Here is a 13,458-nt window from a genome sequence, read left to right on the forward strand (position 1 = left end):
TATATATTATATAGTAGGTATTATATAAAAGCATTATGCTTTGTTGTTATTATTATTATTGTTTCTATGAAAAAAACCGGGAAAAAAACGACGTCGAAAATAATCAAAGCGAACGCAATATTAACAAGAACCGCTGTGCGAACGGTATACCTATAATGATACCTATATATATAATAAAAATAATATAAGTAATATGTATTATGTGTGCGTGCGAGTTAGGATATAATATATACCTACCTAATATATATATAGCTGATGGGAAATTGCGAAAAAAAATTGAAAAAAAAAAAAAAAACGCTCTCCCCGCCACGTCCCATGAAAACTATCACACAAAATCTATTATCGTTTAGGGGATCCACAAAAACAAAGGCGGTCTCCATGAGAACAACCATGGCAGCCGTGTCTCGGGCGGCGAAGGGCCGAGCCAATGCCGTCGCAGCGCTGCGCACCCTGCCCCCTTCTCATTGGTCCCCCTGCCGGCCGGCCCGTTTGCAGTCGTCTCGGCCTCGGGTCCCTGTTTTCCAGTCAGCCGATCACTAGTACTCCGTAATTTCGTTAGTCACTTCTAGTTTGGCATCGGATGACGCGCTCTTTCGTTAATCGGACACTCCGGTCATCCCAAACCAATTTAATTTAAATCATAATCACCGTCCGACCAACGATTTAGAGTTATTCATTTTTTTTTTTTTTTTTTTTTTTTTTTGATATACTACAATTTTTTTTCTTCCCGAAACGTCACCGCGTACGTAAAAAAAATTATTTTCATAAACTAATTACAATCGTCCGCTTTCATAATCACGCGTTGTTTTTGTTTATAGTTTTTGTATTTTGTTTCGTCCGTTCACGAAGCCGCCACCGCCATTTTACTCGTCGTCGAGATAATACCTAAACAAATCTCGATAAAAGTTACTACTATTTCGCCTAGTTACACTGCATTTATACCAGTACCGCCACCACCGTTGCAGAACCATCACTACTTCCTCGTTCCTGCACCTTTGCGGAGCAGCGTCGACATTTTACGACCCGGTGTTCAGTAACGGGCACCGCGATTGATCTGAAAGGTGTGGCGGGTGGTGATCCGCACCACCCGCACAATATTTTCCCCGCGCTGTTCTCGAGACAGTTGAACTTCAACAACGGGTCACACCATCACAGTGGTACGGCACACTCGTCTTCGGGTAAGTTTGATCTTCACGTGTACTTCAAGTACATAGATGATAATATATTTTATAGGAACATATTTTGCGTGTTACTGCAGGCATCGCGGTTTAGCGTATGCAGAAGTGCAGTTGCTCGCGCTTAATGATAAAATTATAATGCCTACATAGGCATTACGTTCACATTAATCATAGACGCGCTGTATAATTACGCGTTATCATGTCAGAGCAACTTTTGTTTAAAAAAATAAAAAAAATTTCATAACAAATGTTTGTTGTATGTTAGTTTAGCTTGCTCTGAGTAAAGACGGAGCAAGAAAAACAAATAATTTTTGAAAATTATAATACATTTGTATAGTTATACATTTATTTTGAATTCGCTATGTATACACTTATCGTTTTGCATTATTGTATATTGGTATACTTACCTTACACAAAAATTGGGGTTACAGTAACTATTATATATTTAAACATGTACGATATAATGTATATATTTATACTTTATGTATTCTTTCATTATCGTTTGTATTTATTTTTTGCGTTGTCTTATACGCACGTTAAATATACTAATATGATATAAAATGCATTATAAAACTTTTAAGATGATATAATATAGTTTTAAAAGTTTGAAATTATGTCAGTATTAATGTATATACATAAATTTTAATTTATTATACTATAGATATTTTGAGTTACCGCCGTCAAAAGTGTTTAAAAATGAGTAGGTAGTTAAATTGTGATTTGTACACTTCTAGTTTACCCATGACTTATAAATACATAGTCAACAGTCATAATAGTCATATATCTATATTCTATATTGCTGTCATTATATAATTTTAAAGTATTACCTTTTTAATAGATATAAGATATAATTATTAATTTTTATCAAGAGCTATCCATGACAACTATAAGGCCAAAGACTATTTAACGTAACATGGGTTTCCGATAAAACTATAGAGATACATTACTATAATAATATTTGCAAAACAATTAAATTATATATTGTACCTATATATACATTATATTATTATATTTCATTGATGACATTTATAAATCCTATTACGACTTTAAATAGTTTGAGGATTTTGTTTAATTAGTTTCAGTTTTAGACTTTTAGAGCTTCTGAAAGATAGTATCGGAAACTCTCGATTTACTCCTTTCCTTCTTGTAAGTCTTGGATTCAGAACAATATGTTTCACAGTGAAGGGAACATCAAAGTTGATATATATATACAGGGAAGATATTTTATTTTTATTGTGTTTTTATGAGGCGCATATGAATATAGTTTAAAATGGAAGTTCAAATTTTTTTCTTTTGTTGTCATGGAAAGATTAAAAACCTAGTTGTTTTTAACTTCATTATGTTTGATTGAGTATTTGAACCATTATATTTTCCCTACTGGTAGTGTATATAAATTTCAATATCGTTTTTATTGTTCGGTAAGAAAAAAATTATATAAATTATAGGTGCGTTAATAGATGAATGAGCTAGTTTGAAGGTCTTGTCAATTTGTTAATATTGCTATCTATGATACCTATATATCAATCTTTATTATACATTAATATATAATAGTTAATCGTATTTAATTTTAATAGTAGAGTTAGAGTTGATAATACCTAAATTGTCTTTCAAAAATAAATCGTGCAATTTTTTGGTGTTAATAGTATGAAATTGAAACGAATATGCATCATGTATTTTATTACTTAATACTTATTATATTTTGTTTATTTTAGTGCCAGACATCTGAATTAATAATTTATTGAGATTTAAAATATACATAATTATAAGATGTATTTAATGAAATCTTTATTAAGTATAAAATTAAATTATTTGAAGTATTATAGATTAAATCTAATAGTATGAAAACGTAGATAATTATTTGAGTAATTTTTAATTTTTATCTTTGCAACAAATATAAATATATAAATATATTCTTAGTGTATATTGATTTGATTGTGTTTAATTGAAAATACCTAATAACAAAGTTAAAGTTATTGAATTACTTAATAACATTTACAATAAACTATGCTAGTAATAGTAAATTGTATCGATGAAATTATTCACAGTTACACGAAAGCGGCTTGAAACTTGTAAAGGCCTAATACAATATCTATGTAGATGGTTATTATTTATACGTATATTGTAAATTATAAAAACATGTACTCTGAAGTTAATTATTAATATTAATAGTTTATTTTGTTAATTTCGAAGATTCAGATTTATGTTTATTCATTTGGTATATTACGTACTAAATTAGTAAGTAATACTAATATGTTTTATTTGCAGACTCATGTTTATATTATAATACGTATATGAATATAATATACTTAACTTTATTTTCACGTCTTAAACTTAATAAAAAGTGAATAATTTATACAAACTTTACAGTTTTTTATAACGGAAAACGACTGATTAACATGTATTATGATTCATAAGTTATGGGGACATCAATAATGTCCCCATAACTATAATGTACCTATGATATACAATATACATTACTATACTTGAAAAAATAGTTGGTTTCAAAGTCGGACAAATGTTGACTATTCTTCTGTAAAAGATATATAAAACACATATAATAGATAACAACATATGATATAGGTAAATGCAGTGGGTACACACGCGTTCATATATATTATATCAGATTTAAATGTCCACTCATATCACTCATATCCTACTTAGAAGTCAGCCATTAAATATATTGTGGAAGGTATGAAGCCTCACTATACATTTCGTGGGGATTTGTCCCCTTCCCAAACGCATTTTCACAAAATTTATGTAAATGAAATTCATTACTAGGGCTACTACTTAAAATTTAGTGAATGTGCATGCATATTTGTTCTTAAGAATGTACACATTTGCTTAAACAATATTGAAAATACTTACACTAAAAATAACAAAATATTTTTTTAAATTGATAAATCATAGAATAAGTACAAAAACTATTGTTAATTTACTAGTAATTTAATGATATTGATTTTTAGCTTAATTATCAATACATTTAACTCTAAATAAATTAAAATATGCTATTGTAACAAAAATTGATAAAATACCCAATCGCATAATATTAATGCAAAATAAAACATTTATTTTTTTTAAAACTTAAATTAACATCTACTATTTGATGAGTTTACTTATTTTAGTAAATTGTCGGGATAGATCATTAGAGATTAAAAACGATTTTGTGCTATAATTGACCATTTATGTATGTTAAAAATAATCTCTGGATTGATGCCGAAGAAAATGATAACGTTAGAACTAATAACTTAGGAATTTTCATAAATTTGTAAAAGTTAAAATTTAGATGTTTTTTTGAATACAGTTATTTGATGTTTGTGTTTAATTTATTATTATCATTTTTAATATTGCAGATTTTGAATATAATCGATGATAAAATAATACGACATAAAAAAATCATAATATTTATTATGTTGCGACGTGATGATACGAAACATGATTACGATAAATTATTGCAAAAATGATTTCATGAGTATTATCGCTTTTAATTATAAGTTCATTATAATAAACGTAATTTACCTGCACCACATGGGTAGCAATAGGAATTGTTTTTTTTATAATTATGTCAAAGATTAAAAAATAATATTTTTTAATTTAAGATGCCCTAAAATTTTGGTTGTTAATTTCGTATAGGAGGGGGGATAAGATTTTCTGCACTCATCATACAACTGAATCTAAACTTATTAACGTTTCCCGTGTATAAGTGGATGATAAATTTTAAATATTGTACGTCAACAATATCGTGTTATTAGATGCACTTAACGTATTTAACAACAACGCGTGCCAATGTTTATAGGTAAACTCATGATGGACGATTTGCGACCAGGTCTTGGAGGTATATTGGGTTTGATGGACCACGATCACCATCACCATCACCTTCACCATCATCACCCGACTGCGGTGCATGTGGACAAACAGCGAGCCTCGAAGGGGGCCAGCGACTCGTCCAATGAACTCGGTTCGTTGTATGGACTTCCGGTAAACACAGCCGGTGATTCGTCTCATCACAATACACCGTCCCCTGGACGAGGATCACTAGCTGAACAGACTAGTACGTATAATAAGCAAATTACAAATCCTTTACTATATTATAATAGTATAAATGTATTTTAATGTAGTAAAATATTATAATTAATATTTTTTTTTAAATTAAAATAATCGACCGATGGTAGCCGATTTATTGGCACTAGATGCTAATTGCTACTATAAAGAGTTATTAATTTTTAAGATTTAATGGTTTAAAAAAAAATTACTTCCTTACTTTCTATGTAAATTATATAGGCACTTATAAAATAATTGATTTAATAATAGCTAACCTAATTTCATAAATTAGTATATTTTACTGTTGTGAAATAATTTATACAAATTAAGTTTACATAAAGATTAATAGGTACACAATTGTATTTAGAATATCATATTTTTTTATGATTAATTTTATTATAGGCAGATTAGTTATTTTTAGATGAATTTATAATTTGCAATCTATAAATTCTCATTATCTACATAATATTATCTTATTAGTCACCTTCTCAATATAATGAAAAATTATACTCTACAATGAGAAAATCATGATTTTTTTTTAAATTTTGAAATAATTATAACTAGGTAATAAGGATGATTCATTAAACATGCTTAACCTAATTTTTCCTTGTATAATGCATTTATTAAAATTATTTTGACTTTTGACCCCTTTAACTATGTTTAAAACCCAAATTATTTTGAAATATTGGTAGTAAGTTTTTATTTTTTAATGGGAACGATCATTTTCTACTACAAATTGTTGAGCTTATGATTTTATTAGAAATGTTTGTTAATTTAAGTCTAAATTCAAACAAGTAATTTATGAGTTATTTATCTTAATGTAGGTACTTATAATGATAGTAGCGTTTAATAATGGCCTTATATATTGTATTTTTTATCATAAAATATAAAATAGATTTAATTTTTAGCATTAAATATAATTACCTCCTACTATTTAATGTTCATTTTTAAAAATTATTAAATAGATTATATTTATAGTTAATATATATTATATAGTATAATTTCAAAACCATATAATTAACTATACTGTCATTGATCTAATATTTAGACTACTATTTTTAGTTTCTTTAAGCTATCTTGTACACTCATACTATATACAAACTTTGAAGATGTCGGCACTTGTATATATATATAATGTTATGCATCGCTAAATAGATATTTGAACAATTAATTGAAATAAAAACAATACTTCTTCTAGGTTTTGATTTAAATATAAGTTGACACTTTCTTTAACAAATATGTAATAAATAGTAGACATTTTATTATTTTTTTAGAGATTATTTTTATAAATAAAATGTATATACTTTAAAAATGTTTAATTGAAGTATATAATAATTTAATTAAATGATGTACATTTTATTTCTATAAAAATATGCACGTTTCAATTTTAAATTTTAAAACAATATATTTTATTTTATAGCTATTAATATTAAATTTTTAATTATAAATTTAATATATTTCTGTTCGTTGTAACAATATTCATAAAGTTTTCAATATCCATTTAGGTATAGGTGGTATCTATATTACTTTTATTATTTTCTTGAATAAATTACAAGCATTCAAGAGGTATTTTCTACTCTGAACTTCAAAGTGTTTGATGTTAGTACTTTATAAACATACAAACCAAGAATTTTTAATTAAAAGCAAATTTTCTAAAACGCTGAAATACCTGCAGTCAAAGGATAAATGTAATTTATTAACAAACCATAACAATTTGAATAATGAGAATAATTTAATTTTACAAAAGCAATATTTAAACTGTTATTCTCGGAATAATAAAATAAAAATAAAACCAATATTATTAATGGCTGTGAATTTAATGCACTAAAAAACCTTATAAAATGCATTAAAAGTGTCAAAAATTAAAGTATAAAATACACTTAAAATGGTTTTTAATTTAATTTTTATATTTATATTATAATATATTATACATTTAGTACATTATATTTTACATGCATAAAAATGTATTTATTGAATAATAAAAAAATAATATTAAAAATCCGTATACAGCTTGTGTAAAATGTTATTTTATAAAATATAAATTTTGACGTATAAACAGCCAGTGTAAAACAAAAAAAAAAGGGTTTCAAAGATGTTAATTGACGGAATTTAATTAAAAATACCGGAAAATTAACTAAAAAAGAAAAATATGACCTACAAATGCAAAAAAATGACCTAAAAAATTTAAAAGTCTAAAAATGCAAAATGAAAGTTTCATAAATGGATTCGTTGTTACAATAATTTAAATTATGTATGTACTTACAAAGCTACGTTTCACAATCACAAAAAAAAATAAAATACTCTTTACTACAAATTCAAAGGCCTAATTGAATCGATGATTGCAGAAATGACATGAGTAATTTTTTTAAAACTTTTGGATAATTAATAAAAAGTGTATAACTTAAATAGCTCTGAAAAAAATTCTTATTTAAAAATAAATACTTATGTAGAAATATATTATACATAATTTGTGTATATAAATAATATGTTATTTTTTTATAATTGACTTTTAAAGTTTTTTGACTCGTGACGTTACACAAAAAATGTGACCCGTGTCGTTTTTGCAATCATCGATTCAATTATTAATGATTGGTATAGGCATTTTATAACCAGAAGGTTTCAAACCATAATATATTTGTAATTGGTTAATTAAGTAGGAATGAATTGTGATTAATAATCTTAAATTAATAATATTTTAATCATATTATTTCATAAGTAGAATAATTTAAAAATAATTTTATTTAAATTTTAGCATCCGAAGGAGCGTTTAAAAAATTGAAAACGGAACCTTTGACATCTGTAGGTAGTATAAATGCAAGTCATTCTGGACACACGCCTACTACGGCTACGTGCCCGACTCCAGCGAGACGAAGACACCGTACGACCTTTACTCAAGTAAGTAATCAATAACGATATATAATAATCCAATGTGTAATAAATGCATGTATTTGCATGTGTTTAAAAAATTTTCATATTTTTTTCTTCTTAGGAACAACTGGCAGAGCTTGAAGCTGCCTTTGCTAAGTCTCATTATCCCGATATCTATTGTAGGGAGGAATTAGCAAGAAGTACAAAACTCAATGAAGCTAGAATACAGGTTAGTTTCTATATATACTGCAATAATAATGGGTACATGCTTTTAATTTTAATACGGTATGATATTTCAAATATCAGACTTATAAATTAAACGAAATTACAAAAAATTAGTTGTCTATTGAATCTAAAAACAGTTTGTAGGTATATAAAGGAATCAACAAATTGGAAATATCTACCATATTATTTTAAATTAGATCTAATTAGGGATGTTTAAGACACAATATAATGTTTTATACCAATCATATTATATAAATGTATGATGTATTTATGCATTTATGCATTCAACAATGGTTAATAACCACATGTTTAGTTTTGATATTGTTTTGAAATGATTTTTAATTGTTAGTACACATATAGTGTTTGTTTGTAATTAGTTAAATGCAGGTCAAATTCATTTAATTTTGAAGTTGTGTACTGACTACTGACAATATTAAAAATGTTTAAGCTCACATATTATTTGTCGGCACGATGAATCGTGATATATTATGAAATAATTCAGTATAATATTATTTAAGAATTTAGAGTGATATATATGACACACGTTTAATCGCAATGCAGGAATAAGGACAGGGTGAGTCACCGACTTTCCCTCAATCATTGTCCCCAAGAACATCACACAGGGACCACTGTAATTGAATTTATCGTCCAAAATGTATTTCCGGGCACATAAAGGGATACGTTTTCCCTGCAGGGCTGCAGGGTTTTAAAATGCCATACTTTCCCGAATATTTTATACGCTCGCACACTATATATAGTGATAAAACGAGTTTATAATGACTTGAAAAGGGGAGAGGATGTTTTTACATTGGACAATGACGATGACGATGTTTTAGGTATGGTTTCAAAACCGAAGGGCCAAGTACAGAAAACAGGAAAAGCAATTGCAAAAGGCATTGGCCCCGCCCTCCATGCTTCCCGGATGTAACGGGGCCGCCATGATGAGAAACATCTACCCTTCAGCTTCTAGAACGTACCAAGCTTACCCGCACCCGAATAGCATGAACAGATACCATCCGCAGGTAAAGAATTCATTACTATTATTATTATTTTAGCGTAGTTAGAATTCGTTAAATACATTCTGTTCACAGCATGTATCTATAATAATGGTTTGATACACACAAAGTGACAATTTATGTAATATAATGTTTAATAAATATTTAATTTGTCTATGTAGTTAATTATGTAATAATAATATGATTTTTATTATGACTTAATCTATAATTCCATAATAATATTATGATTTATGAATTAATGAATAATTATACAAGTATAGGCACTGCCTATACTTACATAAATTCATTTATTTTAAAAAGTTATTGAAATAAAACTGAAAAAAAAATGTTTAAGTTTCGTTGATTATAAATTAAAATAAATACATTTAAGTAAGACGCTTATAATAAAAATTCATCTTTGATTATATTTTATTTTAAGTAAGCTAATACAATTAATTTTTTTTTTTACGCAGATGTCATCTAGTTCGTACATGTCTACAGCCGTGATGAGCCAACCATTCACAGTCACTAGTCATCATTCTAATCCAACTGCTTCTTCTAATCAGTCTTCTATTACGACACCTGCAGGTTAATAGTTGTCAACCTATATTATTTATTATTAATATTCATTAGCTATTCTATTATTTGATTAAGCCAGTTAGGTATAGTACGCTGAAGATATACAAGTATGACTTAAGCAAAAATAAAAAAAATAGATTATTACATTCTTAAATATTATGAAATTATACAAAACGTAAAATAGTCTTAACTCTAAATAAATCCATTTTTGAATCATAGAAAAGTTTTGAAAACTATTGATGATTTTATTAAAAAATGAATAAGCAACTTACAATCACCAGAACCAACCTAGTTAGGACGAAGCACGAATCTATTTCTTCAATTCTTTTCACGATTTTATGAAAATTAATAAAAACGCATACATTTATATGTTTATGAAATCACTTCTGTTTATTAATCTTAGGAGATTTTCATAAAGTTTTTTATTTTAAAAAACTATTTGGAAAAAACCAAAAAACTGATTGTTATCAAACAAAAACATTCCACTTAGAGTATAAAATTACAAAATTTAAATTTAAGATAATAATAATCATAGAGACATATTATTATTATCACAATCACCATTTCACCTATGTCATAATTACGCCACGGCTATACTGTTTTTACCTTTTCAAACAGTTAAATTTAAACAATTTAATAAATTGTATATATATTATATGATTACATTGCTATTATAGTAATTTATTTTACTATTAGTTATATACTTATATGGTAGATTGATTTTACTTTTATCGAAAAAATTGAATTATTCAGCTATTAATATTTAATTATTATAATAATATATTTTTATATCATATTATATTATTATTAACTTTTGAGTCAAAACCAAATTACGTAGAATATGGTATGAATAGATTCAAGGTTTAAAAGCATAAAATGTAGGTATCTAAATATTATTGTGTACTTATATAAAATATTATAACACACGTAAAAGTTTCAAATCTTCACGAAAAATATTTTTGAATTACATCAAAATAACTTAAATTGTTTTTATTTATTTAAATATAAAATTTAGTCTAAATTTAAACTTAAAATATCTATAAAAAACAAATTGTGATTATATATTTTATAGATTTTTGATTAAAGAATAAACATTTTATGAAAAATCTCAGCTATAAATTAAACATTTAATAAATTTTAATTAAAAAAATACTCATAGTTTGCAAACTTTTGTAATTTTGATTTAATAGGTATTTCAAAATTTGAGCTTTAAATAGTTATAGATAAAAATTTTGATTATATATATATATATTAAATATCTTTAACTAACTATAATCAAATTTTACGAGTACTTCATTGTATTAAATTGTCAAGCTTCTATTGATTTAGTGAAATTTTTTTCAACAACTTTTTCATAAAAAAAAAATTTAAACCACTAATGTCAAATATATGTAAATAACTTGAAAACAAAATGTTTTTATAAAAATTTGGTAAAAATTTTAAGTGATTATGATTATTTTTTTTTTAATTTACAACAAAATAAGAACATTAAATTTGTTAGAAATTTGTTTTGTATACAATTTTCTGTTATTTTAACATCTATAAGTTTTTTTTTGTTTCTACAAATTATAATAAGAAAAATTCTAAGAATATTTTACTTTTGATGCTTCAAAGTACTAATTAGATTCACTTCCTTCTAGAAAATAATATTAAAGTTAAAAATCTAAGTATTTTTACAAATGCAAAAATTGACGACAGACAAAAAAAACATACCTACTTATTCTATTTTATAAGATGTATCAGATCTGAACGCTCATAACCTAGAATATATGGAATAGTATAAATTTCTTTTAAAATTTTTAAAATTTATTTTTTTAATTATACAAAATCGTTGCATTATTGAAACATGATCTCCGTAAAAAAACTATGACCATTGTTGGTTATTTATAGCCGTTTTTGAAATTTTGTGGATGATAATTATTTTTCTAAGTTTATTGTTTAGTGTTTACCATTTATCAATACACTATTAACCAACTAACCTATTACAATGTTATAGATTGTAAAAGATAGTTTTACCGTCTCTTTAAAGCTGTAGTCGAATTATATTAAAGTATATAAATTATTTGAGAGTTATCATTTTTAAATTAAAAGTTATATGTTAATCAATAAGTATATACATATTTAATGTGCCTATATTTCTTATCTCATTTATAAAGTTTCAATAATTTATTTTCACACAAAAGTTTAAAAATAAACTATTATCTGTATTATATTATATAAGATTTATTGTTAAATAGAAACTAATCAAGTACCTATAATTTTAATATTTAATTGATTTGTATATACTTATGCTGTATGAAATTATAACAGTAATAGTTTCGTATATTTCAACTTGCATATCTAGAAAAAAACGATTTCTTGAGGAATAAGTATAATTAAGGTGCTCATATGCGTTTAGTTACCAATAATGCTTTGCCGCATACGTAGTATAATAAAATAACTTTATAAGATAAACAGTTTGTTTTGTTACTATCAATATAGTTACTATTGAAAACGATAGGTTTATGTTTTATAATTATTTACAATTTACAATTTTTATCAGTCAAACGGTAACTAATTTTGTTACACACTTGAAATTTGTTTCAAACAAAAGAAATAATAAATTAATTATCTACAATTTGATTTTTCAGGAATGATGCCAGAAGAGGAATGGTACAATAAAAGTTTGTCGGCATTGCGAATGAACTCCGGACATCATCCAAATCTCACCACACCAATGTTACAATACCAAACATAGAGTTGCTGTGATAATACTAGATACATAACATGATTGTATGCCAATTGAATTATTTTAAATAGTTAATATATTGCGGGCTGAATCGTTCGTGTTTTCAAAACCATGCGCCACTTTTTCGCGTACTTATAACTTCAATAGAATAATATTCAAAGTCTTGAAACTCTTTTTGCTGATTTGTGTACAAAAATACCATAGAACTCACTTCAATCTATTTATAAGTTACTTATAACAACAGTTGTACTTATGTAAATATATAATATATATTTTTCGTTTGGTTTGTTTTTTATCACTTCGGGAATTCTTAATATTTATTACTTTAGATGTTTATACGTTTTTTTCGATTTTTACGATTGATTAATATTATTGAAAATAATCTACAATTATTATAACGTAATTTATATTATATATAGTACCTATTGTAAACGGAATTGTAAATATATATGTTTTAATTATGTAATTAAATGTTGGTGTGTGTACCTACCTAATTTTCTTTGATTTGAAATATAATATTTGACTAATTCTAATTAATTAGACTTTAAACTTATATCAATTTCTGTAAATATAAATTTAAAGAAATTCAAAAAGTAAAATTATTTAATCGAATTTGTCGACAAGAAAAATTGAATTCAAACTGCTTACTATTATAATTTATCATGTGTATACCTAATATTTTCATTAAGACATACAACTATACAATAATATTATCATTGTTATATCCAAAGTTGCGTGTAAAAAGTTATATTTATCCGAACCACATAATTTGTTTTTCTACTATGCCGTTCAACTAAATATATGATAAATATTACGATTTAAATGTTTATACTAACAATGTATCACT

At 25.7% G+C, this 13,458-nt stretch overlaps 1 protein-coding gene across 1 annotated transcript; it reads left to right on the top strand.

Annotated features, from left to right (window-relative positions):
* Positions 1 to 542: 542 nt before the first annotated feature.
* Positions 543 to 12,912, top strand: LOC112597745 (homeobox protein prophet of Pit-1-like). Its single transcript, XM_025343930.1, has 8 exons — positions 543 to 742; positions 819 to 1,178; positions 4,972 to 5,226; positions 7,969 to 8,111; positions 8,206 to 8,313; positions 9,146 to 9,331; positions 9,778 to 9,892; positions 12,514 to 12,912. The coding sequence occupies exons 3-8, from the start codon at positions 4,980 to 4,982 to the stop codon at positions 12,618 to 12,620; spliced, it is 906 nt and encodes a 301-aa protein (XP_025199715.1). The 5' UTR covers positions 543 to 742; positions 819 to 1,178; positions 4,972 to 4,979; the 3' UTR covers positions 12,621 to 12,912.
* The last annotated feature ends 546 nt before the right edge of the window (positions 12,913 to 13,458 follow it).

This window comes from Melanaphis sacchari, unplaced genomic scaffold, assembly GCF_002803265.2.
Source record: "Melanaphis sacchari strain LSU unplaced genomic scaffold, SCAv2.0 Contig43_pilon_pilon, whole genome shotgun sequence".
Lineage (NCBI taxonomy): Eukaryota > Metazoa > Arthropoda > Insecta > Hemiptera > Aphididae > Melanaphis > Melanaphis sacchari.

Bases quoted from the DNA above. Each gene is read 5' to 3' on its own strand.
- LOC112597745 (XM_025343930.1), top strand. From the start codon at position 4,980: ATGATGGACGATTTGCGACCAGGTCTTGGAGGTATATTGGGTTTGATG. The intron at 5,227-7,968 runs GTACGTATAATA...TTTAAATTTTAG, and splicing joins ATCACTAGCTGAACAGACTA to CATCCGAAGGAGCGTTTAAA. The intron at 9,893-12,513 runs GTTAATAGTTGT...TTGATTTTTCAG, and splicing joins TTCTATTACGACACCTGCAG to GAATGATGCCAGAAGAGGAA.